Below are 27,197 nucleotides of genomic sequence, written 5' to 3'. Positions count from 1 at the left end.
TTTTGTGGCAAGTTTGACTCGGCCTTGCATGATCAAAAGATCCGACCAGGTCATTTGGATGGAGTAAGTGGTATTTCAAAGTTCTTCACCGACTTTACGGGACTGTTCGACGTGGTCCACCAGCGTCCAAGGAGCACATCAAACTTTTTGGCATCTTATCTAACCACAAACCTTCCTCCAGTAGTTGATGTTCAGTCGCAGCTACACACTGCATGATGATCGGGATCGTACAATCCAGATGGTCACCGGCCGATGGCTTCCAACGCTATCCCCGATCGGTATTGATGCATTCCCGATCCAATCTTGCCTTCGAGCAAGATATAGAAATTGCGGGAATCAATCTCCTGTTCTGCGTAACTACATGACCTAATTTCGGTCTACGTTTGATAGGATAGCGGACTGAAACCACGGTAGAATCCCCTGTTGCCAGGATCCTGATCTGTCCAAAAGTGTCGAATCATCAACAGACGGTTTTGTCCTGCAGCATGGTAATATGCATGATTGAAGTCTCATGATGTATCTTAATGTGAGCAATAGGTTGATCGGGATACATATCATACATTAGTAATCCATCAAGGGGGAAATCCCATATTGCTTCAACTGGGAAGAAGAGTCTGGACTTCAGCCACTATCGGGTTAATTTGACCTTGGTAACTACATCTGTGCCTCCTTACAAGATAATCATTCCTATCTGCAGCACTGCGCAAGATCTGAATATCACGTTGCTTGAAGTTCGCCCAATTCCCCATGCTTGGTATTGAGCAATATGCCAGCCCAGAGAACAGAGCAAGGTCAACCCCATCCCGATCTCTCTATCGCTACTGAGCCTAATGACATCGAAGCGGTTCCCACGCTCCTTCGGGAGATAACAGAAGCCTACGACGCCTTTACTACCAGTAATGCAGGAAGAGATGACTTGCTTGCCAAATGTCGCACCTTGGTTCAAGCTTTGGAAACTCCACGGGAAACTATGATCTATCACTGTTGGGCGCATGCAAGTACTCCGCCGTTCCCTTTGTGCCTTGTAGACTCAATAGGATTGACTGGCAGGCAGACTGGTGTAATGGCTGGCCTAAACTTTGGTGTGGACTCGGGTTTGTGGGAACTCATGGCGCAGGGCGGCGACAAGTCACAAAAAGTGGGCGAGTTGGCAGACAAGCTTGGGATTGATCCTGTACTTTTAAGTATGTTCCGCGTGGTCCGATTTGGTTATGCTAGCTGACGGCCTATAAGGCCGACTACTGCGCCATCTCAGCGCCACTGGATATCTCATCGAGACTGGCGTGGACGAATACCAGTTGACGAATTACATGAAGGCGATGAGCATTCCGGCGATTGGCAATAGCTACCTTGCTATGTGAGCTGATTCTCTCAAACATCGGCTTTTTCTTGGTTAGCAGCTCACATTCGCAGGCTTTCCTGCACAAGTGCCGGTCCTATGAGATTCCACGAGTTCTCCCGAAAGCGAGGCTGGGTGAATCCCAACAACGCAAAAGACACCGCACTGATGTACGCATACGGAACGACGATGGATACCTTTACATGGCAACAGTCTCTAGGTTATGGCTCACATTTCAGTGACCACATGAGCGGCTACGCCCTTGGCTCTTTGCCCTGGATGGCTCCCAGCTTCTACTCAGTGAAAGAGAGGCTGATCGACGGCGCTGACACGGATCCAGACGCTCCGTTTCTCGTTGATATTGGCGGAAACGTGGGTCGTGACCTAGAGCTGTTTCACAAATTTCACCCCAAGGTCCCAGGGAAGCTGATCCTTCAAGATCTACCCGTGATCATAGGTCAAATCCAGGATTTAGAATCGTCTATTCTCCGTATAGAGTACGATTTCCATACGAAACAGCCCGTCACTGGTAAGGCCCATATGGCACAACAAATGTTCAATCTCGACACGAATAAATATACTTACACTACCAGGTGCCCGAGCCTATTATTTGCATAATTGCTTGCATGACTGGCCAGACGAAGTATGTGAAAGCATTCTTGCGCAGGTGAAGGCTGCCATGAAGCATGGATATAGCAGGCTATTGATTCATGAGCATGTGATACCAGAAACAGCTGCCTCATGGGAAGCCACGGCACTCGACATGGTTATGCTGACACTTATGTCTGCTCAAGAACGGACACGTACAGCTTGGTATGACCTCATTGAAACGAGGGCGGGCCTTACCATTAATAAGATTTGGAACGGTGGCAAGGGTTCCCAGAGTCTGATCGAGTGTGAGCTATCATTTGACAGTGCAATTTGATCTTATCCTAGAAGTGCTTCATCCTAGTGAGGTCGGTCGTGGGGAGATCACCATTGGTGAGGACATAGCCAAGGGGGCGAGAGTTCGCTATAGAGGTGCCCTCTGCCCGGGGTCGCCTCTCCTAGCGGGGATCATCGGGTGTAGGTATTGGAGTAGAACTCCGTGACTCTGAGGAGGTTTGCGAATTCCCCGTGTTTAAGGAACTGGAGGTACTTTAGTGCCTCTCGATTGCCTACTAGGGGGTAGGTAGGCCGCCTAGGCCAAAGGCTTAGTAAGCGCTGAGTCTTTCGGTATAGTACGATGTACTCTAGGGACTTAGCATGACCGCACTTGCCTTTAAGGGGGGCGTCCTCGTCTTAGAAATGTTGTTGGTACCACTTAAAGTCCCCGTGAAGGGTCACTCTGCGTAGGCTGCAATTCATCCCATCATGACACAGCAATCACTTAGGCAGCATCCAGCCCTTATAGGATATGTCAGCAGCGCTTTTAGTGTTTACTGCGTCTTAAGCTACCTTCAGGGATTTGACAATGGGTTTCCATCTTTATCAAGAGGGGGTCTCCGAACACCCCGGTGTCCTTGGAGGCTTCCTCTTCCCTGTCTTTCACCTCACTGAGCTAGCAGCATGATATACCCGACTTGTACTTCGAACAAAATACCTAAGATATAAGGCATATTCAGTCTTTGGCCCAACTCAAGAAATCACTGAGTGAGGGGCAGGGCTGGGGAGGAGGGAAAAAGGCAAAGTTGTTGCTATATTTCTCGGCATGCAAACGGAATTCTTGAAATCAAAAGGCCCACTTATCACCCAGTAAATCTGCTATATTTCATACGAAGTACATTCACGTTCAAAGACTTTTGAATAGAAGAAGGCAACATTTCGTAACGGTGTTCAGCTTAAAACAAGCGAAGAATATGGTATATCATAATCATCAAAGCAGTCGGTTCTGTCAGTTACAATCTGGCCCCGGATCATTCAACCCTCCACCTCCGCTTGATGTAGTCTCACAGTCACAGAATCAGCTGGACAAGACGTAAGCGAAACACCATACCGAATCTCCCGCTCAGAGTGCACATCCTCAACCTTATCAAACTTCTGTAACAACCTCACCAGAACATAGCTTGACCTCATCAAAGCAAATTGTTGGCCAATGCACGTTCTAGGTCCCCCATTGAACGGAATGTATTCCCAGGCGACCTTCCGGCCGATCCACCTGTCCGGATTGAAAATTTCAGCATCCTCGCCCCAAATATCCTTTCGGCGGTGTAAAACGTAGGTGCTGTACATAACTGTACGGCCCTTGCGGAGGTATACTGGAGAGGTACCGTCTTTACCGCCGCCACGTGGGAGCGTAGTATCTGTTAATGCGCAACGTCGGTTGAACGGTACGACAGGGTAAAGACGAAGGGTTTCGTTGAGAAAATGCTGGAGGTACTGGCACGACTTCAAGGATGCAAAGTCCATGTTCTTCGGCTGATCATAAGTACCAAATTCCTTGAGAATATCACTCCGAAGTCTTGCAAACATATTGGAATGTCTTGCGAGAAGGAGGATCGACCAGCTCAGTAGAGAAGCTGTTGTGTCACGGCCTGCTAGGAGAACATTGAGAGATTCATCGCGCAACCTGACGGGATCTTTTGTAGTACCAGTCAGGGCTTTCAAGAACGTATACTGCGACTTAGGCTCTTCGGTACTATGGACTCTTTCTTCCAGTTGATGCACCTCCTTCAGAGCACAGTTGACATATCGGTCGACGAATGAATGCAAAATCTTGATGCACTTCTTAAACTCCTTATTGTAGATGACCCAGTAGAGCCGCTCGAAGCGCAGTCGCTCTGCAAGATACCACATACATCGATCAAACCCGTAGAGAAAGCTATCATCAGAGGCCTGTCCGGTTTCCTTTTGCATAGCCGTAATCTGGCTATCACAGCTTTTACCGAAGAGGAATTCCGTGGCCGAGTCAAGGGTAAGACGGAAGAAGACGGCTTGAATATCCACCGGTGAGGACCAGCCGTTAGATAGCGTGGGAATGACATGCAACGCATTTTGGACATGATATTCTTCCCTATCAAGGTTGTTCATCTGATCTCGCGTAAATTGAGGTCGTAGTAGTGATCGGGAGCGCGCCCAGCTCTCGCCATCAGTAGTGAACTATGTGCAGTCAGCCAAGTCCTTCTGCCCCTTATACAAAAGCGCTATCTCGGCAAGGGGAAACAACTCACGATTCCATGGCCAACAACAGGACTGGCTACATTGCGACGCATATCACCTAAACCGAAATCCTTGAACTGAGTCGCCAACATAGCTTGGATATTCTTGGGGTCTGTCGTCAAAAAGTTCTCCCGACCAGCTTGGCATATACGAAAAGTAGAAACGTATCTGTCGTGTCGACGAGATAGAAAAGCCACTCTTCTCTCAGCTAGCTGCGGGAGCAGTTTCTCTCGTGCGGCGTCAAGTGTCTCGCGAAGTGTGGAAATACCGAAAGGGTCTTGGCTGGGGTAGAGAGGGGCTTTTTCACAGCCTAATTTACGTGATTTCTGGGTATGACGCCAGTTAAAATAGACGGAGTGTAACATACTCCCAGTAATGGCGAGTGCCACAATCGCTGCAAGTAACCCGTCATGTATGAAGAGGGTACCAAACATTGGCATACTAGTATATGAGGTGCTTGAGTACGCTTTTGTGACAGTTAAGACAGCGGAAGGATCTGACTGAGATGAATTAGAACTGAGAGGATGAAGAGTTCTATTTAGATATTGTCAAATATATAGAAATTTGAATAAGACTAGCAAAACGGGCCAAAATATTATGAGCGAGTATTTGTGTCCGCTGTAGACTGTAATTTTCAGTAATTACGCAGGGATTGAAGGATAGTACTCTTTTCGCAGTTGATCAACAACATACGAGTCTAAATTTGGCGTACATGAACAACAATTCCATGGTTTTTGCAAGATTAGATAGTGGGACGCCTTAATAATGCCTTACGACAGCCACGTGTCGCCCCGCCTGCCCATGAGCGGCACATTTTCCCTAAACCAGTATTCCTTAGCCTTTTCGGCCACCTGCTTAGCGTAAGTAACATCTCATTCGGCATCGTTACCGTGAAACCCCTGAGGCTGTGTAGTGTTTCTACAGTGCCAGGTGTTCTCACTTGGCAAAATAAAAATAGACGTGGGGGATAATTGTATGCAATGACGTGTTTGTAGATGGCACCCTTTGGTACTACAACGCTGGCTTATATGCCTGTTGAGTGGCTTATAACAAGTTTGATGGCAGACTTGGGTTTTATGGAAATTATGACGCACACCATACGAGATTACCAGTATATCCTTGTCTATGTTGCATTGTTACTGCCACTGATAACAACATATTATGCATGTCTAGCATCTCTCCCGTGGGGTCCATCAAGTTATCCGTATCTACTAGAGTTGCCATTCCTCATCAGAGCAGCTTACAATGCCCTTTGTGTTTATTGACTCCGTGAGCGTCAAAAACGGTCTTTGAACACCAGTCCCATCATGTCAATTCCAGGAAAAGATAAAACTTCCTTGTCTCCCGGACACTCATCCTCGCAGCCAAATTCCAGAGTGAAAATGGAAGGGAACTCTTATAGTCCTCGTTCTGACGTCTTTAATCAACGTTAGATAGAGTCCATATATCATGGCAGCAGGTGCATTCGAAATCACTGACGAGGTCGTCTTTTCAGGCTATGACGTGAGCAGTGTGGCCGATATCCAGCCCGCCCTTTACAGGTCCTTTGGAAACATTACGCTTCTCTCATGGATCAGCCTGTCGTTTGGTCTCGCCGTGTTTGCTGTCCTATCCATCTCCCGCAAGATCATGTATTGTTTCGATATGAAATAGATCTATGTTGTTAGCGTTATGATCATTATAACTGGCGCTGCGGTGGCTGGTGCTGCCTCCAATCTTCCTACCGTCATTGTTGGAAGAATCATTATCGGCGTAGGTGGTGATGTCGTTTACCAAGGGTATAACACGATCTATCTTCGATGTCTTGAGGGTCTTGGAGCTCACAGTAACATAGCAACTTGACACCTGTAGCTTCCTTCTCCACGCCCGATGAGACACCCCGTCTATTTGGCCTTCTGAGCGCAGTATGGGCTATGGGCCTGGTCATTGGAGGCCCTATCGGGTCTGCTCTGGCCTCGGACAAACAAACCACCTGGCGGTGGGCTTTCTACATGAACCTACCTTGGCTGGGTATCAGTCTCGCGGCCGCCATTGTCTGCCTCGGAAATACATAGGGCCAGATAGCCCGCCGCTCTTCTTCGCGTTAGCTCGTGGTCACAGTGCTATGCAGCAAACTGTCCGTCTTCTTCCTTTCGTTCTGGTCTTCATCGCTGTTGTAATGCTTGTTGGTGGGTTGCTCCCGGTCCTTGGCCGCTATAACCTGATCTACATCGTTGCAGGTATTACAACTGTGGCAAACGCGGGGGCCATGACCGGGACACTAAGCCCCAATGTCTCCGAATCGCAGATACTATGCCTAGAAGCACTCATGGTTGTTGGCCTTAGCTGTTCGTTCCAGCACGGTGTGGGTGTCTCGAATGTGATAAACAAGAACCCACGCGATCGCTTCGACAGCGCGATCGTGTTCAACATGGCACAGATGGGTGGTTTTGCAATTGCTCTGGCGATTGCAGGGTCGGTGTCTCAAAATGCAGGATACAGCCTGCTGACGGACGCCATTGGGAATAAAGAGTAGTCGGAACAAGACCTGCAGGGGTATCCTCGGCAGTAAGGTAGTCTAGCAATCCCGAGGTTCTTTCTCGTGGATTCAATACCGTGGCCACCGTGATTGAGCGGAATTTTGTTTAGTGGTTGCCAGTGGTGCCATTTGCCTCGCGTGCGGGTTGGTGGTGAAGTGGGAGCGATTGAACTACGGCGAGAACAAAAGCAAGCATGCGGGGACTTGAATGAGTGCCTCTCAGCACGACCTATTTTCAGCCACCACTCAGCTCCTATTGGTATGCATCTTTCCAGCTGATCGCGGGAAAGGAGTTGACGGACTTGCTTGCCATCTAACACCTTGCAGTCTTTCTTTTATGGCCCACATAATGTGAAAAATCAGTCAAGTTGGACGGGTCTATCAATCTTCTGTTCCTTAGGAGAGCCCAATTTGCGTGTAGTCATTTTCGTGTTCCGATAAAAAAGATGAGACCGTGGCTGAGGAAGCTCCTTGATGGCGATACAAGCGCCCAAGCACGAAAGACCCCTGCGACTAGATACAATATTTTGAAGGATACAACAGAACGACAAGCCTCGTCACAAAGCCGGCATAAAGTCTAAATAGGGATGGAAGATTGTCCATGGGATGCTTAACGTCTAGCTCGAACAGGCAAGAAACTATACTGTATTTCAACGGGCACTTTCTCGCCATTTCTATGGCCTTCATTCAAAGATTAAAATCCAGGGTGTTCATTGCTACACTATGTCACCATGTCAATTTTCTCGCTCGCCTTCCTAGAACTCACTATTAGGCGGTCGTTCATCTCCCATCTGATTTGATGAAAATAGTGAAGGTGATATCAACCAACTGAGAATTCAGACCTGATGGTGGGTAGTTGACACAATGCAGCTCGCACCCGATGGTTCACAGTGAGCCTGTTCCCATAACGTGTGCGCCAAGACCGAGTCGCAGCTTGCACTCTGGCCATATTAGATGTTCAGAGAGAGCAGCCATAATTTCGTATCTGAGTCATATCTTCTTCGCTCCTCTCTTATTCAGCCTGTTAAATGTTTATAGCTATATAGCCAAATCATTCAAAGGAAATTTGAAGAAAACAATGGTTTCACAGCGTCATCCTTATACTAATTTTACCTATACAATCAACTAATGTGAAATACAAGCTACTAACTTAGACATAGGTTAAGCTTGCTCAGATAACGACACGTAGCTCCAATCTACTTGAATTCAACTTTCCTCCCATACTTAAGACCCTAAGGAAGGCTCTAGTTTAGTAGACTAGACGTACGCCTATTGGATAGGGTCACTTTATCCACCTATATTGGAAAGGGATCCATTCTATTTTCCCCTCATTCTAATGGTTTAAATTTCATGTGTACTTTCCTATCTTAACGTATCAGTTTACTACGTGTTCCTGATTGTAAACATATGAAATGTAATCATATAATTCTGTAGCTCCAATAATGGTGAATTCGCGATGAGTTCGCGGTGAAAGAATGGTTCTTAAATTTATACTTGAATAACGAAACAATTTCCTTGCAGCTAGAAGGCGGCTCCTAGATCACGATCTCGTTCTAAAAATCTTTCACATCAATGCATAAAATTAGTGATCAATATGTAAACTCATCGTACCCTTAAATATTTTCCACGTGCGTACTAGGGTCTCCCGCCTTTTCACCCCTAGCAGCTTGAGACATTCGGCGTTGCCTGTTGACTTCCATCATTTGCTTTGCAAATGGTGATCGCTCACGAATTTTAGGGCCATTGCGGTAGAAGTAATATATCGGCGCAGTAACAAGTATCGAGACGCAAGCAAGGATTGTGGAAGCATACGCGTATGGGAATTTGTCACCAATATTCTCAAACATTGGTGTGGAATACATAGCTGCAATTCCGGCCAGAAAGTCGCGCGCGAAGTCGTTGCCTCCCGTAGCAGAAGCTGCATATTCTCCGTATGCAGCAACGGTGTAGTCAATGGAAGATTGGTAGATAGAATACTGTGCGACATTAGAACCCTCTTGTCATTGCGCAGAGATAGCTCACATTAGCAATGCCTATTACCATGGTGAATATCATAGGCGCAATCCAATGGACATTCGGTGGGCCCAGAGTTGTCCATGCGAAGCCAAAAAGGCCAATAGGCAGACAGGGTATGACTGTGAACATCACAAATACCTTGTGATTAACCGCGGGTCTATTATTCCCATGCTTGAAAGTCTTAGCTTACCGTATAGCAACCACCATAATCGTGCTTCTGGAGGCACTGATTCGGAACCGTTTTTTCGTCTTTTTTGTCTAAACATATGGATCGAGGGCAAGAATGACAGGTACGCGAGGAAATAACCTATAAGCAGCCTAGCAGAAGATCAAGGTTTCAGCATGCGAAGCTCAACCTGTTTTGCTCAAAGAGAAGACAGGCTTTCACTCACGGTAGAAATGCAAGACTTATTTGAATCGTCCCAAAGCCCCACTGTTTGTAGACTGGTTGAAACCCTTGGAGAAATGTAAAGATCAAAGAATCGCTGAACCCGCTGAGTAGCGAAAGCCAAAGGACAATGGGCTCAGTGAATAGCATAACGAATGGTCGTTTCCATACTCTCCAGACTTCATGTGGGGAGAGCTCGAAACCGTGAATTTCGTGCGGACCCCAAATGTTGACTTTCCCTGGTCCGGCCTTGCGTCTCCTCTTCGCTACCCTATCGAGGATAATGGTAGCTCTCGTTTCCGGTACCAGGAAGAAGTGCATGATTTGAACACATCCACCAGCCAGGAGCTGAACCCAGAAAATCCAGGCCAGTGGATGGCGGTCTTCTACGAATCCACCAACGACGGCTCCAACGACTGATCCTCCAACGGACGATAAGACGAGGAACGCGACAGCATATTCCTGATCATCGGGCTCCCACATATCTGCAATCACTCCCAGTGTCACCGAGCCACCGGCTGTACTCAATCCCCCAAGCAACCGGACAACAATATACGTCGCAAAGTTGGGAGCAAGGGCACATGGTAATTGCCAGATGTTCACGAGGAAAAGACTCAATTGTTGGGTTGGCCATCGCCCTAGTTCCTCACTCCAAGGAGCCCAAAGCTCGCATCCAAAGGCGTAGGCGCAGAGAAAGGTTAGCTGGGGAATTCTCGCGACTTGTTCGCTAACATTGTGCTCCTTCGAAATCGCCGCGACGCCGTTCGCGTACAGACTTGCGTTCAGGTTGATTGATATTTGGATACAAAACATCACACAGAGGATTTGCCATTTTCTCCAACAAGGATAGCTATATCCCAGCTCGTCGTAGGCGGCAGACTGTGTCAGCTCGATCTTGTTGGTATCCGGCAAGGGGTTTGTTCCTCCTATGTCACTTGAGCCCACTGTCTCTAGATCTGGGTGTCTATCGATTGATTCGTCGTTGAATTGATTAGTGGATGCCATATCGCCGGAATAAATTTGTACGATCAATATGAACGAAAGAATAATTGGGTTTGGAAGTGGAATCATATGGATTATTTCAACTGACTAGTTCATAGGAATCATACTTCCATGACGTGTGTGGAACTCTCCTCCAGTGGACATTCCACGGCTTTGCTCCTCCAAGTTCCAAGATATTACTCCTGGAGGTGAGTTATTCCGGACTTCCCAATTATGACCGAGCGATCAAACCATGGAAACGGAGATGGAAAGACACTGGATTCGTGGACGGTACGAGTCAGCAGGCAAATCCCGACACGATGCCACTTCTCACTCACTCGCTCTTTTTTTCTTGATTTAGATTTCATCTTGTAGCTTCAACGTAAATCGGCGCGATAGCAACAAAAGCGTTGCCACTCTCGTATGTGACGCATGTCCGCTCGCTTGGTGGTGGATTACGTTAACACCTGACTACATGCCTCGTAAACAAGGCATCCGGGGTTTGCCTACAATACTCTCGGCCTCGTTGCCCGTCACGGGGGTGTGATTAAGATTCAATTTTATAAGACAAGCTGGGAATTTGCTTGAACGCTTGGGTGTCGACTATACGTGCTAAGGTTTCAAGCCTAGAAGTTGAGCATACCAACATAATAGGCGGTTCATAATAGCGGTCGGAACTAGAAAGGTAGATCCAAAAGTGTCTATATCAAAGGCTTTTCAATGCCAGATGCATCGCCCTGCCCCAAAGTCCCAAAGATCACGATTATATGAGTCTGATGAGACGGCGTACATGGGCTGCTCCCTGTAGAGACTTGAGCTTCTGACCTGAAGGATTCTGGCTCCGGGAATAAAGATGGATCTATGCACCAGTCTGCCAAGCCAAGACGGACCCGAGATACCTCAACAGGTTGTCTAGTCCATCTTATAAAATTGGATCTGAGGCTGTGGTGAGATCTGAAATGGGTTTCCGATCAGAGGGAGACCGGGGGGAGACGGGATGTTGGTGCGTGGTTCTTTTGAGACCCGTAACATAGATAGAAAATAGGCACAAAGAAGATAAAGCAAAAGGTCAGAGTCATAGTGGTGTTGTCGCTCGTTTGAACCAATGAGAGGGAGGATTGCTATCATTTCGCTTACTATCATCGATGCTAAGTCTCACACGTAAGATATTCAAGAGAAGCAGATCAACAAGGCTAGGGTCAGGAAGATACAGTTCGCAAAATATCCGGATCGCACAGTGAAGAATCCATTTGACTCAATATACGCAACGACGTTGTGCTAAATTCAAGAATCAAGTGATCAATCGTCGCAAATTTTCCAATCTGTCTAACTGATGATTGATTGTGACTCGATAGACCGGCAGATCATCTACAATATGGGCCATGCCAGTCTTATAGGCTCCTTGCTTTTACGACTAAGTTGCACTGGATTTTCCCTTCTTTATTAGCGACATCTGGCAGTCCAGGGAAAGTCCATGATACCCTGCAATGATCCTCTGGACGACGAACGGGTCTCAGACTATCCAATTTGGCCTTGGCTTGCTATCTGAGTTGTCAGACACAGCTGCGTACCCTACGAGAAAGATAAGTAGCTTGATGGAGAATGAAGTCAGACTGTGAGCCTAACAGAAACAGTCAAACATTTACTACAAATATGGCCTCATCACTCTTACTTCAGCCCAAAAATGTAACACATCATCCTGAACGCCACTTCGGCTAACGATAGTTACCTTCAGTATCAATATATTGAAAGCGAGAGAGCAAAAAGAGAATGGCAATCACATGTCTCGAACGAGAGTATTCTTCAGTATGGTACGAAAAAATTCTGATCTTACGCTAGCATAACAGATCTTGCAAAGCCACTGCTAATATACTGAGTCTCCTTATCAAAATAAACGGAACCAGTAGTGCAAAGTCGCCTACCGGGCCAGGATCGATTACCGTGTAAGATCATCTCTAACCACCCGTTTCTGCAAGTTAGTGAGCTCTTCTCCATTTTTAGGACTAGATAGTTATAAAAGCCTTCGCTAGAGTAACAATCTCATTTCCCGTATACCTCTCCGCTATTTACAGACTCAATAATGGGCGACAAGATTAGCTAAAAGGTGCATAAATACCGCCAGCTATCCTAGGCGTCGTTCGCTCAATAAAATGCTAGATCCTATCACAGTGTCACACATATGCTTCCACGTTTGCGATTCATGCGCTCCGAGTCGAAAGGTCCTAGTCGACATTATGAAGTGTGGAGCCGGGACAACTCATCGGGATTCCCCCTCTGGAATTCGAATGGCCCCATGCCGGCGTCGGAAAAACCGGGAATCTAGAGTTCATTAACAAGTAGCGGTTTGAAATTTATCCGATTTGCAGCATCCTGGTCGACTATTTATATTAAAGGATGTTTAGATCTTATTCAGATTAAGAATGTACGCACATCGATTCCTTATCATTGCGTTTGCAACGTTGAGCCACACCACCGGACTACCACAATAATGCCTCTCAAATACAACCCGGATATAGATATCCCGGACCTTGCAGGGCAGTCTATCTTTATCACCGGAGGTCAGAAAGACCATGGCAGAATCTCCATTCATCATGAGCTAAATTAATCCATCAAGCACTGGAGGTTTGGGTGCATGCTCTGCACTAGAACTTGCCAGGCACAATCCAGCTCATATATACATCAGCGGTCGAAACCTAAAGAGGGCTGAAAACATCGTAACATAAGTCCAGAGCAACAACCTTGGAAGACCAGCAATGTCACAAAAGTGACATTTATAGAGTGTGATTTATCCTCTCTTTCCTTGGTACAGAGAGCAGCTGAACAATTTCTCGCACAAAAACCAAGCCCACGACTGGATACTCTCATGTGCAACGCAGGAATCATGACGAGACCCCCATGAACATCAAAGGATGGCTATGAGATTCAATTTGCGACGAATTATCTTGGCCATGCGCTTTTGATTCGCAAACTGCTCCCACTCATTGAAAAGACGGCAAGCGAAGGCGGCCACGGGCGCATTATCGTTCTCTCTTCATCAGCCTGGGGCCTCCATCCCAGTGGTGGTATACAATTTGGTCGCCTTCGCACGGGGCAAGACTTTCCGGCTGGTGGACCTTGGCAGCGGTACGGACAAGCCAAGTTGGCTAACCTGCTGTATGCGCGTGAGTTGGCCAGACGTTATTCCCATTCGACATGCGTCTCTGTGCATCCTGGGATTGTGGAGACCGGATTGTTCGACGAGATAAGTTTCAAGAACAGGATGCTTATGTATTTGGCATTATGGTGGGTTATGGTACAACCACATCAAGGCGCTTATAGTCAACTTTGGACAGCGACAAGACCCAAAGAGGAGCTTATGAATGGGTGCTTTTATCTCCCTGTTGGAAAATTGGGGGATGGGGGGCTAGGGAGGAAGGCCAAAATTGGTAAGGGGACACTTGCACGGCAGTTGTGGGACTGGACAGAGGATGTCTTAAACGAATTGAAGGTTGTTAAATTGGCACTAGATTGGTCGTCATAACAAGGCTACAAATGAAATGCATTTCAAGATAATCATGTCTATGAAGAGGTTTGTTCTGTATCACAAGCTGTACTACTTACAGTTTGAGCTATATTTAGTTTCACCACCCTACACACAGAGATTTCTTCTCGAATCCTCTTTCGGAAGAAACACTCCTGATTGCAGTTAATCTTTCCTTGAACCCCATTCTTGAAGAGTATGCCGCGACAGCGCTTTTGCATATCTTGAATCGCACTTTGGAAAATTCTCCTGCGTATACTGTAGACTGCTACACAATGTAGGGATAATTAGATATACAATTATGAATTTATTAAACCTGTGAATATGCTTTTAAAGCTCCGGGAAAAACAGGTCTACAAAACTGTCATCGAATCGGTCATGAGCAAAATGCCACTGATCAACACCTCCTGCTGCTGCTAAACGTGAGGAATTTGTTCGCGGACCAGCATTGGAATCAGTCTGGGTCGTAAGCTGGGGCGTGTCAAATTCTGCACCAGGGGCTGGTGTGATAGATTCCCGTATATCAGTATCAGTAGGCGCGGTGGCATGCTCTTCAATTAAGTCAAAAGAAAAAGAGTTCTCATCGACGGGTTGCTGCCTATGGGGGCGCGATGGCAAATCGCTCACATTGAGATTCATGGGCAATGCCAGCCGGCGGAGTGAACTGTCACATAGTTGCCAGGCTCGATGAGCAGCAATACTATGTCTGGACATTCTGTGGAGCCATCGTATACATTTCTTCGCCAACTGTAATAGAATGCTCGCTTCCTCCGGCAGATGAATGCAATCGTAGGATATTTCAAGAATAATGATTGTTATTGTTTGCATAGCATAATGGAGAAGGCACCACCAATGGCAAATTCCTTCTAAGTCGCTGGCTTTCCCCTCGTCTGGGATCAGATGGGCCATTTGGATGGCTGACTTGATGGCTGACACAGCCATGGATTTCGTGAACACGTATTCTTCATTCGTGCTTTGTGAAATTTCTTTGTGTTGTCGACAAAGGCATGGGCGTCCTAGCATCATTCGTGCGCTGTGATATTGGAAAGCTAGGCGCGTCATTTCGTCAGGAGCTTGATAGTAATCATGCAAGCGAGTGAAATCTAAGTCAGGCGGAAGCGAGCCGAGCCAGATATCGACCCTTTCTCGGATCTCGTCAATTCGGCTTTTGAGTTCCCTCCAGGGTTGGTGAACAGCGTCTACCGCGTACACGCGATCTAATAGCTCCTGCACCAGTAATGTGAGGTCACAAGAATACAAAAAGTAAAGTCCATTAGAAACAGGGAGGCATTGGAGCCATCCAGGAGCAGAGGGTGTATGCCGTTCGTTCCGGGATCTGGTAAATGGTGCTCTTCGAAAATACGAGCTACTCATGGCATCATTTATTTGCCTGTCCCGATATTGAGGATTGTTAAGAAGAGAGGTAGCCGGTTCCTGGTCTAACTCTTGTTCCTCGAACGGGAGTGGAAAAGGTGATGCGCACATGCTCACCGAGATACAATTAGGCCGGCCAGTCATTAGGCTGAGTTTGTTCTCGATTGTAATGAGAGACCACCAAACCCTATTCCGAACCTCTTTAGAAACATTCGTGATCATTGGGTTGCTGCTTTTCAAGTTAATTCCGAGGGCCACCGCGGAACGGATGGCCAATGCCGACATTCTCCATGCCCTGTACCCTAACCGTCAGCTGAGTCCAAGGTATGGGAACTGTAAGCATTACCGATGAATTTGGTCTGTGGAAAGAAGATAGAAAGCCATTAAGCCCTCCACTTGCACTTGTTGGAGATCTGGATGGCGAAAAACCTCATCTCCGCTCATGCTTAACATTCGAGCTCGAGTCAAATAAAGAAGATGATCTTTAGGATCCCCACGCCAATTCAACTCAGCAGTATGAGCATAGATAGCGGCAATTGCGAAAACAATGTTCAGGATAGCCATCCACTTGTCACCAGGAAGATTAGGTCTGTCGAAAAACCTCTCATACTGGCTACAAAATAAAGGGCGGTTGATAATAGGGATGTAAGGGTGAGCCACACGCATATAGGTATCGAGAAGCCGATCAGCTAGGGACCGAGGGGGGACCCAATACATCTGTACAGGCTCTGATACTCCTATATCGAAATCGTCAACGTGATAATTTATCTCGTGGGGGCCCAAATAATTGCCCGCAGTGTAGTCTTTGTCAAGGGTATTGGTGCATTGTAGGACCTCTTGCTGCAGTCGTTGCATCCACGTAATCTCCGAGCTTTTGCCTATATATCCCGTGGCTCGAGATTCCTTAGTCAGATTGACATCGTATTCGACTTCGTCCAAGGCACTCAGTGACCCAATGGAAGAATCCGAGCTAGCTGGCTCATACGCCGGTTCTTGGGGCGTTTCGGCAAGATCTTCACGGACTTGATCGCCGTTGATATCGTTAGATACATAATCAGAGTCTGATTCCTGCTATAGAGCTCATCATCTAGTATCAGCCACTAAATGCTCGGTGTGCATCATGGAAATATTAGTGCACACGTGCATGAAAGAGTCCTTTCTTACCAAAAATTCCTGAATTCTTTTAGCCGTGCGCCCGGGCACAAATTGCTCAGCTTCCTTCAATAGGCTCTGAGAAACTTGCAATTTCTTGAAAAGCTCTTCCTGCTGTCTGGTTTTCGAGTTGGTCAACGTGAATACTGCACGGATATGAACTGCGTTCGCCTACCTCTTTAATACTTCGCGCATTCCCAGAGGATATAAACAAGCCACTCGCAGCTCTCGGCATTGTCTGCAGCTCGGAGTATCGCCACTACATTTGGTTTTTCTAATCCGGCATGATTCGCATGCGCGTGGAACACGTCTGCTTAGCCTCGGTGCAGCAGCTGAACGCTGTCGGGGAATCGCAATCTTCATATTCCCATGGGTTCCAGTATTCAGACGGTTCATTGATATGCCGGGATGGAGTATCTCATTTGACATCCTTGGGGTGCTGGGTGCGTTGGGGGTAGCGAGTTTGTCGGGATTGTCGATGCCGGTGAGGCGCAATTCCGCCATAACATCTATCCTTCCCTTGTGTTTTTATTCATACATGTATAAAATCTGATGAAGATTGATGGGCATGGGTTTCTCAGCAAAATACTGGTGGAAAGAAAGCCGGTCTAAATTCAGGGCGCGATGCATGAAGGTGGATGTGACCGCTCACGGAAGATGACGTCATGATACGGTAATCCAGAAGGATTCCATATATACCTCTAATATCCAGCATGTTCCAGCAATTCCCCAATTCGAGAAGAAGAACACGGACATTTCTCACCAATACGGAAGCTGTTTGACTAACAAAGTCTGCTGTGTCCTCATGTCCAACAGATTGAAGGGGCCGGCCTACATCTCCGCGCGGGCTGGACCCGCGAGTGAGCAAAGTGTAAGCCGATCAATCTATCTTGATGCGCGCTAAAAATTAGGCAGGGATCATCCCAGCGGCAAACCAATACTTATACCAACTTAATAGGGAAATCCGAAAACTGCGATCAGTGATGGTATCGACGATCAGGAACCATCGCAAGTCGATAAATACCGCGGTGAGCTGAAACAGCCTATAGCAACCATACCAGCCATACCAACCAAGTATCACGGCATGATATACGAGCTGTATGAGGCAATCCAGCAGGCGGATAGGGCTCGCGAACAGGAATTGTTCAGCCAGATTCCAGATGGCAAAACTGCCCAGCAAGTCCGCGTATTCCTTTATGGGATGTTAGCGAATGCAAGATTGGCTGAAATGAATGATGAGATTGCTGGTCGCTCAACCAATTCTCTCTCCGGAATAGAAATGGAAATGGAAGGTGATTTACCAAGGGCTCGGCCAAGGGTTTTGGATATTCAATATTTGTGTGAAGTTGCTCCAGTGAGGGTTCCTGCAAGGCCGTGGACTACCGTAACTGATAGCGATGACCTTGTTTCTCATTTGGTATCCCTTTACCTCACTTGGGGCTACCCGTTCTACGCGTTCTTCTGCGTGGACACATTTGTGAAACACATGCAAATCGGGCATCTTCAGTCGGACTTCTGTAGTCCCTTCTTAGTGAATGCCCTTCTCGCCAACGCATGTGTAAGTTACAAGGCTCCTTGGACTATACTATATTCAAAATAATAACCAAAGGAAGTTCTACTCAGACTATACGGAGGCGTATAGTCTACCTGGGGACGTGAAAAGGAAGGGTGCCCATTTTCTGGCCGAAGCAGAATCATACCTGAAATCGCACCAAACTGATGGGAGAGGGGATATACGACTAGCCTCCTTACAGGCATCACTTCTGCTATATGAAAGGTAGCAGTATCTTGAGCAAATGTGGAAGCTGTCCTGACTCTCTTCTAATCATTCAACAGATACTCGCTGTCAGGCTACGACAACTATGGATACACAATGCTTCATCGAGCGATAGGGATGGCAGAATCAATTGGCATAGTGAACAGTACTAGGATGCTAAATTTGGGAGCACCACACCTTACTATTGATATGAAACGCTCTCTACAGAGAACCGCGTGGGGGCTGTTCCAAATCGATACGTAGGTCCATCGTCACTCTGGCAAAGCGTGAAAAGTAACGGATGTGAACTGACATGCACAGGATTGTCCACATGAATTTCCTGAAACGGAGTCAGATCAAGATCGTAAACCTCGATCGAATCTCCCGTGATGAGACTCTTCCACAGGAAGTGTGGACGCCTTATCCGAAAAAGGGCAACCGTCGTCAGTCTCACATGAGTCAGTACTTTGACGAAGCTTGCAGGCTCTCTTTTATAGCAAGAGACGCCTCTTGGAACATTTTGCGAACCGATGATGGAAGCATAAAGCGAGAGCTTTACAGGCGGCTATGCGAGTGGGAAGATGCCCTGCCCTCTACCTTGAAGCAGATAGAGGATCCAGCGCCGTACATTCTCATACTCAGGTTTGTGTTTTCCCTTCTTTTTAAGTCTATCGACTGCGACGGCACTTACCATATTGACGATGCATCGTGGAACAGAATGCGCTACCACACTCTGATAATAAATCTATGCTACCATGACCTCGAAAGTGACATGCTCACGGGAACAACCGATTTGGACCTAACTAGCTCAGATGGCGATTTCAATCCCCAAAAAATCGCCGTTTGCTCTGCACGAGAAATAGCGTCTTTGATCCGAAAATTCGGAACAGATTACGGGCTGGAATATAGCCATCAGTTTGCGATGTACGCTATTAACGTCTCATTGTTCTGCTTGCTGGCGCAGAAAGACTTTGATATCCGGGATCCCGATTTTTTAAGTTTGACCGAAGGATTCTCGATTGTTGCATGTCGATCACAGGTGGGAAGGCATTTGTTCCGAGCTTTTAAAATAACCATTCGCTCCCGAAGTCAAGCTGGATTGATTAAGAGCCCGAGTGATGTTTCCCCCGGCATTAGGGAGCTTTTGGGTGCACGAAAAGATTACATTGAGCTTGACAAGTGGGATCATAATGCAGAATGTTTGGCTGAAGTGGAAGGGGAAAGAAGCTTCATCAGAGATATTGGGGTTGATCCTACGGTGCCCGGACTCCACCAGATGCTTAAGTGGTACGAACATCTGAGCCTGGGCGAGGAAACGCAATGGAGGAAGAATCATGCGTCTGCATTTTGAGTTTCTCCTCACTCTCTGTCTTCGAAAACTTTTGACAAATCATATCAAGGTTATACTAGCCCTGGAGATACGGCCTAGCATGATCTCCTGGCATTGTCCCGAACCGTATGCTGCCTAGTGGACTTTCTCGTGGTTCAAAATCCAAAATAGATTGCCCGAAATCATCGATGCCCACTAGAGCTGATATGCATCCAAAGTAACAGTCAGAGAGAGTATGGGTTCGTTACTTATGATCTCAGATTGACTCTCTCGGCCGACACGTTGAATAATCTGGGGGAACTTGCAATTTTTAGAGTCCACCTGAGAGCATCACCAAGTCAATACGGCTTCTTGAGGTTAGCGAAGGCGATCATATATCGTGACAGCACATCCTGGATTTGCTAGTTTACGTTGACGCCAATGTCTATTTCATTAAAGGTCCATGATTCAGCGATGATAGTAAGACAGCCAATACGGCAATGGCTTAGGTTTTCACTAGAATTATACAAGTATGATGACTACATACAAGCCTTCTTTTCAAAACTGCCTGTTCCACGCATTTTAATCAACTATTAGAGTATTATACAGCTTACTTGAAAGTCCCGGAAATTCAAGTTAGCAAAAGTGGATCAAGAAGACACCGGGCAGAGTCGTCCGTTGTTATTCCACGAGTAGGGCAGCGGATCAGTGGTTTGAACCTCCCAGTCCTCGGCGCCGACAGCAGTGAGAGCGAAGAAGAGACCATTTGGATCGTATTTTTGCTTCAGTGCGTAAAGACGAGGGTAATTAGTGCCATAAAAGGCCTCCTGCAGGTTTGGCTCCAGAAGATCGGCCTCGCTCATATAGGCGCCAGAGTCCGGGGCGATCTCACGGAGCACATCCATCCACTCGGTCACAAAGAGCGAGGACTCCTTGATCACATCCCAAGAAGAGGTAAAGTTCCATTCAGAGCCGACGATGACGTGAGTCATGGTGTCACGCCATGCGGGGAGCACAGAGTTGTCCTTTGGTGGGTCGACGGCGATACCAGTACCACTAACGTGGAAACCAGCGAGGAAGAGACCCTACTATTGTGAGAATCTCGTATAAATACAACACAGGGAACTATGAGACTTATGACTCACCTGATCCACGGCGTCCTTGTAGGCAGCCCAGGTCTTGTTGCGGAGGGTATCACTCTGGAAAACACTGCGAGGGAGCAGACGGGAAGCGGTCTTGACGACATCAGTTCCGACATATTCTTGAGGGAAAGCATCAACCCAAACATCGTAGCTAATAATGGAAATTAGTAGGGAACCGAAAAAAAGGGTCGAGATTAGCGGAGAAAGCAAACGCACAAGTTATCCGCGTTGTTGTACCACGGAGTGTACGTGATGTTCAAGCTGTCTAGGGTGTTAAACCATGGAGCCACCAGAGCCTTGGTCTCGGCAAGACTCATATTTGGTGCGATGAAAGATTCCATGCGGAAATAGTAGTCAGTATCACCAGCATAGGCAGTGCCAATCTCAGCCGAGTCAGCACCGATATAGTAATAGCCATAGGTACCAGCATCAACAAAGTCCTCAAAGTTGTCGAGGTATGACGAAACCGCAGCCCAGAAAGCATCCGGACCAGGAGTGTCACTCACAGTGAAGTTGAAGGTCACGGAAGTGGTCTCCAGTTTAGGTAAGGCCTTGACAACCAGAGAAGTGACGACACCAATGGTGCTACCACCGCCACCACGAAGCATCCAGAAGACATCTGAATTCTCGGTGGAGCTAGCAGTGATGAAGCGACCATCGGCAAGAACAACTACGCATGATCAGTAAGAAAGTCCAGAAAAGCTGAACCAGCGAAAATACGGGTCTAAACTTACCTTGCATGGAGAGGACTTGATCGGCTGCCATACCGTACATGCTGGACAAGGGGGAGTGACCACCACCAGCAGTGTAGCCACCACCCAAGCCAACAGTGACCGCCTCACCGCCAACGACGGAGTGACCCAGAGAATTAGCAAACTCATAGGCCTCCCAAACCTGAACACCCGAGCCAAACTTGATGGCCGGGCCAATGTAGCCATTGGCGGCCTCATAGTTGGAAAGGTACTCTTTCTCCTTCAGGTAATGGGTCCAAATGGCGAGAGCTCCTTTACCAGCTGCCTTACCATTGAAATCATGACCAGTGTTCTTCACCACAAATCGCAGGTTCAGGTTACGGGCAAAATTGACCGCCAGTTGGACCTGAGCGACGGTGGAAATGTTGACAGCATAAGTTGGGTAAGCGCCCTGCTTGCAGGTCGAAGTGTAGTTATACGGTGAGGGCAAACAGGTGCGGCCCTCGTACAATGGCAGCATAATGGAAGTCGGATCATCCATGTGCAGGTCTGAGCTAAGCCAGTCTGCGGTGATGGTCGCGCACTTGGTAGCATCATACTCTGGCCAGTCGGGGTAGCAATAGGCCGCCAGCGGCTTGGTCTTGATCAGAGACCCGCCAATCAAGATATCAAAAACGTCCCAGACCAATTCGGAAGGCCACAAAAGATCTCCGGGCATAGGCTTGCAACGGTGGCTCACACTACGCTTACTCATCGTGGAGCTTGAGTTGGTAGCGTTCGCAAAAGCAAACATGCTAGCAATGGTCTCGTTTTGCAACGTCTGAGCCACATCGACCAGTGCACTCTCCGTCAGCTGCAGCTTTTCATACGCAAACAATGCAGAGGCAGTCACAGTCGTCTCTGCTGCTGTGAGTGATACAGTAGACAGAGCCTGAGCGAGTGAGGCGCTGACCACGAGAGCTAGTCCACTCACACCCTTCATGGTGACAAACAATCAAAGAAGAATTCCACGAATGAAGAGAAGTGAAGAAACAAAAAGAGACTCGGATGAAAGTGAAAGTGAAAGTAAGGTTTAACCCCTGTCAACAACGTGGTTAAGTATTGGGAAGGCTTGCTTCTTAAATCTAAATCTATCAACGGTACTTGACCGACCACGCGGTAACCGACTCCAAGTCAAAATTACCGGCGGAAGCGACCGGACATTCTAATAGCTAAAAGGAGTTGTTGACGCCTTAATTAGAAATTAAATGAAGGTAAATGGTGGTTGGCGGACTAGAGGAACGCCGCATAGTTAGCGGTGCATTAGTTATGTCGCTAAAATGTGGAAGACGCCGCCAAACGGTCACTTAATTTAGCACGGAAACCGAAGTACGCCGGTGTCTCACTAATGCGGTTAGATTGCCTGATTGCCACCATTGAATTGCTCTTCCAGTAGAATTCTCTGGGCCAAAAGATATCAGTCTCCATAACTTTTCAAATGATAGATCCACGTGTCAAAGGCGCTTTTGCTCTGTAGGCATTGTTTTTATCTGTCATGCTGAATCCCGATCTTGGCCCCCAACTCGGCTCCGGGTCTTCCTGAAAATCGACGCTAAGCACGCAAGATCGCACGGCTCTGCCTAATTCATAACTTGCTAAAGTCCTGGGGTTTAGCGTCGGAGACCCAGCCAATCAAGGACAACCACCAGCCAGAGCCTTACTCGGTACTCGATTTGACTTTCGCAGGATTGCAAGGGTGTACCGAAAGCCACAATATGGAAAACAAAACAAAAGGACTGTTCAAGACTACTTGAATTCCAGCTGCAGGGGTAACAGCTGCAGGGGTAAATAATAGCTACACACCTAGCCCTTGTCCGCTTTCTTTGTGACGTTTCTGTCTAACATCCAGCTGTGAACTTACATTTATTTTAGGGAAGAGAGGGATATGCATCAAAACAAATGGGCTCCAGCGACAACCTACAGCCGCAGGCTATTGGCTTAATATTCGCCTTCCCCTCCCTTGCGACCGTCGCTGTGGCTCTGCGAATTTACAGTCGCACATTGACAAGGTCTTTTGGCGCAGGTTAGTCTGACGTTCCTGGCGTTCGTTATCCTGATTTGGAGTATATGATATTAACTATGAGTAGACGACTGGGTTATTTACATCGCATTAGTGAGTCCTCTCCACCGTGCAGATTATGGGACCATCTCATTGACAGATCGGCAGATCTTATACTGGGCGGAGACATTTACTTCGTATAAAGGTAAGATGTGCAGGTAAACATGCACGGGTAGTCCATGATAAAACTAAGAACCTTCTAGTGATCATTTATACATACATCGGATACAATGTCGCCGATATCCCTAAAGATTATCCTGCGGTTCTCGGTAACAAATATGGCTATGCGGTACGTAATGAGGCTTTTCGAATACAGCGAAAAATAGGACGTTGCTAACAAAGCCAAGACCGAGCTCATATACAACCCTATTCTGGCTCTAGTCAAGACCTCCATCCTCATCTTTCTGTTACGTCTGACCGGCCAGAAAAAGTTGGTACGCCAGGCCATTTGGGGACTTTTAATCTTCAATGGCATCGCCGCTCTCGTTACATTCCTCATCACTGTTTTCCACTGTGTGCCCATCGCCTATAACTGGGATTCAACCGCATATCCCAACGCGAGATGTTTGAACTTTGCCGACTTTGTTACCGGCACAGCTTCTGTCTCCATCTTCACCGATGTTCTATCCTTGATGCTACCTTCCTGGATTGTTTATGAGCTCCAAATGCAATGGAACCAGAAGCTTATGCTGATCGGCATTCTCTCGTTTGGTCTCTTGTAAGTACTTTGATTGATCTCAATTGACTCTATGCTAATTCAACAAGAACTGTTACCGCAGGCATTGTTCGCGTCATTCTCCTTGACAACTACGACCGTCATATCCCGAAGGATTACACCCATACTGTCCTATTTTGTGTGTCTACCATTGAAGTCGGCCTGTCTTTCGTCGCTGCCTGTGCTCCCTCGTTCAAGCCCCTGGTGGCGCGGCTTCTCCCAAAGCTCTTGGGCGGCTCGTCCCGAAGCGGTCGGTACCACAACGACTCCACTGCCCGCAGTCGGGCGCGGAATTACAACCTCGAGAACATGTCCAACTTCACCCGACGGACGAATGATCAGATCCTTACCATTGTCGAGGCCGGGGAGAACGAGCCGGGCTACGGGCCTGCTGAGCCAAGTCCCAAGAATATGATCACCATGACCACGCAGATGGAGGTAACTTGGGACCACCAACCCAATCGCCAGCAACAGCACACCAGCAGTACAGAGAGTCTCGTTCATGCGAAGTAGCCTGTGCTTAGTGGTGCAGGGCAAAGGGAAATTCTTTATGTGTATATTCTGCATTAAGCGGGTATGTGTAAACTAGTAAAATTGGTAGATTATGCAGTGTTTTCATCGACTCCTATGCACCTACCTACACATGTGGATTCTGGAAGCCTCGATGGGACATGAACCTGTCCCCACTGCCCACCATAGGCATATTAAAATATTTTTGAAAATCCCGTTTACACAACCAGAGGGTGGAAAGCCATCGGAATGCACTGTGGGGTCCCTTGATCAATTAGGCCTAGCGCCCGGTCCCGTCTTTGTCCCGCCGAGGTCCGAGCAAAAACATGCACTGGTTCTGGAATATTTCCCCTGGAAAAACGCCACGGCTAGCCACCATCAGTAGGCTTAGTATAATCCGTAGTCACATAAGAGGGCCTCCTTTCAACTAGTTAATTTCCGAGCAGGTCCCGCTACATGACATCAATACTCCGCAAAGAATACTAATTGATTCCCAAATATGTTTGGATAAATTATCCCCCGAATCAACAAAATGATAGCGATAGCTTATCAAAAGATTTTTTTACAACCAAGCCATATCATTGCCATAGCAAAGAAGATTCCCTTTAAACCTTCTGACATGATTGTGATTATATTCCAAGCTTGAACCCCTTACCTGCAATCTTGAATCTGCACAAAACGATCTCGGGAAGCACTCCCAAACAGGATAAAATACCGGTAATCGACTAGATTGAAGCTTACGCTTGGCACCTCGTTATATATAGAGACATCTGGGAATCATTATAAGCTAATTGAGAAGCGGCATTCCCTCGTTTCAGATTTATGTAAGAAATAATAATATCTACAGTAGTCAGTCTATCTTCTTACGAACTTTCGAGTCGGCTAAAAAGGTCCAGCTTTTCTAATACATCTATTTTACGTACTATAAAAGGTATGTGGCTATCAACATGGCTATGAACTACGCGTTACATCTGATAGCCTATAGGGAGAGAAAAATCCAGACTGTCAGAGGTATGACACTCATCCTACCGATGAAGGAAAGCATGCATACTAGAGTGGAGACATAATAAATTAATAATCCTCCCGGCTATTTCCAGTTCAAGTGATTGACTTTTTTTTGTTTTTCAATACGTAGTCTCCATTTCGCCAAGATAGAGCATGAACTTATTAGGCGCACCGATTGGAAAAATTCGACGTGAGTATGGTGTACAAGTGAACACAAATGTGGCCCCAATCTATCGCGATTTTAAAAAAAAATAGGCGCCACGTGTGTTCTGAGCATGGGCTTTCTCTTCGAAGGCAGAACTGCTCCTGTAGATAGCGGCATATTCATTTTTAACTGTGAGCTATCGTATTATTTGTACCAGTCAGAAAGGCGCGCTATGAAAAATTGCAACTATGATAAGTTGTGCAAATTCGAAAATTAGAGTGTACGTAGTCTGAAATTGCAAAAAATAAATAGGAAAGACAAGAGAGGGAAAGAACCGTAAAAGTGGAAAGCCCGGAAAGGGGTACAAGCAATGACGAATAGAAAAGCAATGACGAATGGAAAAGCAATGACGAATGGAAAAGCAATGACGAATGGAAAAGCAATGACGAATGGAAAAGCAATGACGAATGGAAAAGCAATGACGAATGGAAAAGCAATGACGAATGGTTAATTCAACAGACATAGAAAGTGCTGGTCATGATGTGATAAGCTATCATCGAGCAAATTGATTCTATGATTGCGACGTGGGATTATAAAACAAACAGACACACATGTACTAAGGTTTCCCGTCTTATTTTCTCATATTTATCTATTATTAATGTGGTGATCTTAATCTTCCACTCGGCTATGTGCAACTTATGACTCCACAAGGTTAACGGCCGCGCTTTCAGCGCGACCTCGCCCTTGTATGACTCCATAAACAAGCATTGGTGAGACCTAATCAATTATGCATAGGTAATCCATTAAGTAAATAGTCCATAGTAAATCAAGATTCCTCGTACTCATCAGAGCTGGGCGAAACTCTAACTATCTCTTCCCCGCATTCTCAATGTGGGAGCTTGAAAATAATGGGACATTCCAGGACATTAGAGCCCAAGTACATGATATTGGGCTACATATAGAAAAGGACCTACCTACTCTAGGGCTGCTTGAATGCAAGAGCTTTAAAAACCATCTTACAACTTCAGAACGTGGTTGCGCTTATTTTTTGCTTCGTAAGCAAAGATATCCTCTATTTAACGTATTTCACAAGCGTGCGGGCCACCCGATGGAGCGGGCCACCCCAAAACATATAGTGAATGAGATAAAATACAACCTAATATCTCAACAACAAGAGCTTCTATTATAATCTCCTTATAGAAATATACTCCTTAGACTATCTCTAGTACGTCCCTGGAGTTTAAAAGATTTTTATGGCTAAAGAAGGACGAAATATATATTTTGACCCCAAAGAGCTAGATCACGGTGTATTTTTTGGTAACCTTATCAGACCCTTCGTTAAATTATACCAGATCTCAGAGTCTACCTAAGCTTGCCGTAGGGAAACAGTATCGAAAAT

At 46.7% G+C, this 27,197-nt stretch overlaps 8 protein-coding genes across 8 annotated transcripts; 4 read left to right on the top strand and 4 right to left on the bottom strand.

Annotated features, from left to right (window-relative positions):
• Nucleotides 1-766: 766 nt before the first annotated feature.
• Nucleotides 767-2,264, top strand: N7503_001195 (uncharacterized protein; the record flags this gene model as incomplete). The annotated part of the gene is made up of 4 exons (XM_057060756.1): nucleotides 767-1,184; nucleotides 1,234-1,357; nucleotides 1,414-1,868; nucleotides 1,933-2,264. 4 exons carry the CDS (start codon nucleotides 767-769, stop codon nucleotides 2,262-2,264), a joined length of 1,329 nt encoding a protein of 442 aa, XP_056927679.1.
• Nucleotides 2,265-3,238: 974 nt separating this feature from the next.
• N7503_001194 (cytochrome P450) lies at nucleotides 3,239-4,977 on the bottom strand (the record flags this gene model as incomplete). Its single annotated transcript, XM_057060755.1, has 2 exons — nucleotides 3,239-4,417; nucleotides 4,489-4,977. Coding segments are annotated over 2 exons (1,668 nt in total), but the record flags the coding sequence as incomplete, so codon positions are not given.
• A 949-nt stretch (nucleotides 4,978-5,926) lies between these two features.
• N7503_001193 (Major facilitator superfamily domain general substrate transporter) lies at nucleotides 5,927-6,992 on the top strand (the record flags this gene model as incomplete). The annotated part of the gene is made up of 4 exons (XM_057060754.1): nucleotides 5,927-6,108; nucleotides 6,145-6,255; nucleotides 6,312-6,487; nucleotides 6,538-6,992. The coding sequence occupies 4 exons, from the start codon at nucleotides 5,927-5,929 to the stop codon at nucleotides 6,990-6,992; spliced, it is 924 nt and encodes a 307-aa protein (XP_056927677.1).
• Nucleotides 6,993-8,608: 1,616 nt separating this feature from the next.
• N7503_001192 (uncharacterized protein) lies at nucleotides 8,609-10,404 on the bottom strand (the record flags this gene model as incomplete). Its single annotated transcript, XM_057060753.1, has 4 exons — nucleotides 8,609-8,971; nucleotides 9,018-9,130; nucleotides 9,202-9,329; nucleotides 9,404-10,404. The coding sequence occupies 4 exons, from the start codon at nucleotides 10,402-10,404 to the stop codon at nucleotides 8,609-8,611; spliced, it is 1,605 nt and encodes a 534-aa protein (XP_056927676.1).
• Nucleotides 10,405-14,230: 3,826 nt separating this feature from the next.
• On the bottom strand, nucleotides 14,231-16,661 carry N7503_001191 (fungal specific transcription factor domain-containing protein; the record flags this gene model as incomplete). The annotated part of the gene is made up of 4 exons (XM_057060752.1): nucleotides 14,231-15,569; nucleotides 15,621-16,345; nucleotides 16,439-16,540; nucleotides 16,602-16,661. The coding sequence occupies 4 exons, from the start codon at nucleotides 16,659-16,661 to the stop codon at nucleotides 14,231-14,233; spliced, it is 2,226 nt and encodes a 741-aa protein (XP_056927675.1).
• A 570-nt stretch (nucleotides 16,662-17,231) lies between these two features.
• On the top strand, nucleotides 17,232-19,533 carry N7503_001190 (transcription factor domain-containing protein; the record flags this gene model as incomplete). The annotated part of the gene is made up of 5 exons (XM_057060751.1): nucleotides 17,232-17,297; nucleotides 17,385-17,984; nucleotides 18,040-18,203; nucleotides 18,263-18,442; nucleotides 18,504-19,533. 5 exons carry the CDS (start codon nucleotides 17,232-17,234, stop codon nucleotides 19,531-19,533), a joined length of 2,040 nt encoding a protein of 679 aa, XP_056927674.1.
• Nucleotides 19,534-20,141: 608 nt separating this feature from the next.
• On the bottom strand, nucleotides 20,142-22,307 carry N7503_001189 (FAD-binding oxidoreductase; the record flags this gene model as incomplete). The annotated part of the gene is made up of 4 exons (XM_057060750.1): nucleotides 20,142-20,576; nucleotides 20,637-20,784; nucleotides 20,850-21,303; nucleotides 21,368-22,307. 4 exons carry the CDS (start codon nucleotides 22,305-22,307, stop codon nucleotides 20,142-20,144), a joined length of 1,977 nt encoding a protein of 658 aa, XP_056927673.1.
• A 956-nt stretch (nucleotides 22,308-23,263) lies between these two features.
• Nucleotides 23,264-24,651, top strand: N7503_001188 (uncharacterized protein; the record flags this gene model as incomplete). The annotated part of the gene is made up of 6 exons (XM_057060749.1): nucleotides 23,264-23,387; nucleotides 23,452-23,477; nucleotides 23,532-23,568; nucleotides 23,627-23,712; nucleotides 23,771-24,141; nucleotides 24,189-24,651. The coding sequence occupies 6 exons, from the start codon at nucleotides 23,264-23,266 to the stop codon at nucleotides 24,649-24,651; spliced, it is 1,107 nt and encodes a 368-aa protein (XP_056927672.1).
• Between the last annotated feature and the right edge of the window lie 2,546 nt (nucleotides 24,652-27,197).

Source organism: Penicillium pulvis, assembly GCF_028828015.1.
Source record: "Penicillium pulvis strain IBT 33274 chromosome Unknown contig_10_segment0_segment0, whole genome shotgun sequence".
NCBI classification, from domain to species: Eukaryota; Fungi; Ascomycota; class Eurotiomycetes; order Eurotiales; family Aspergillaceae; genus Penicillium; species Penicillium pulvis.
Note: the sequence above shows the minus strand (reverse complement) of the source record. Positions and strands in the feature narration are given on the sequence as shown.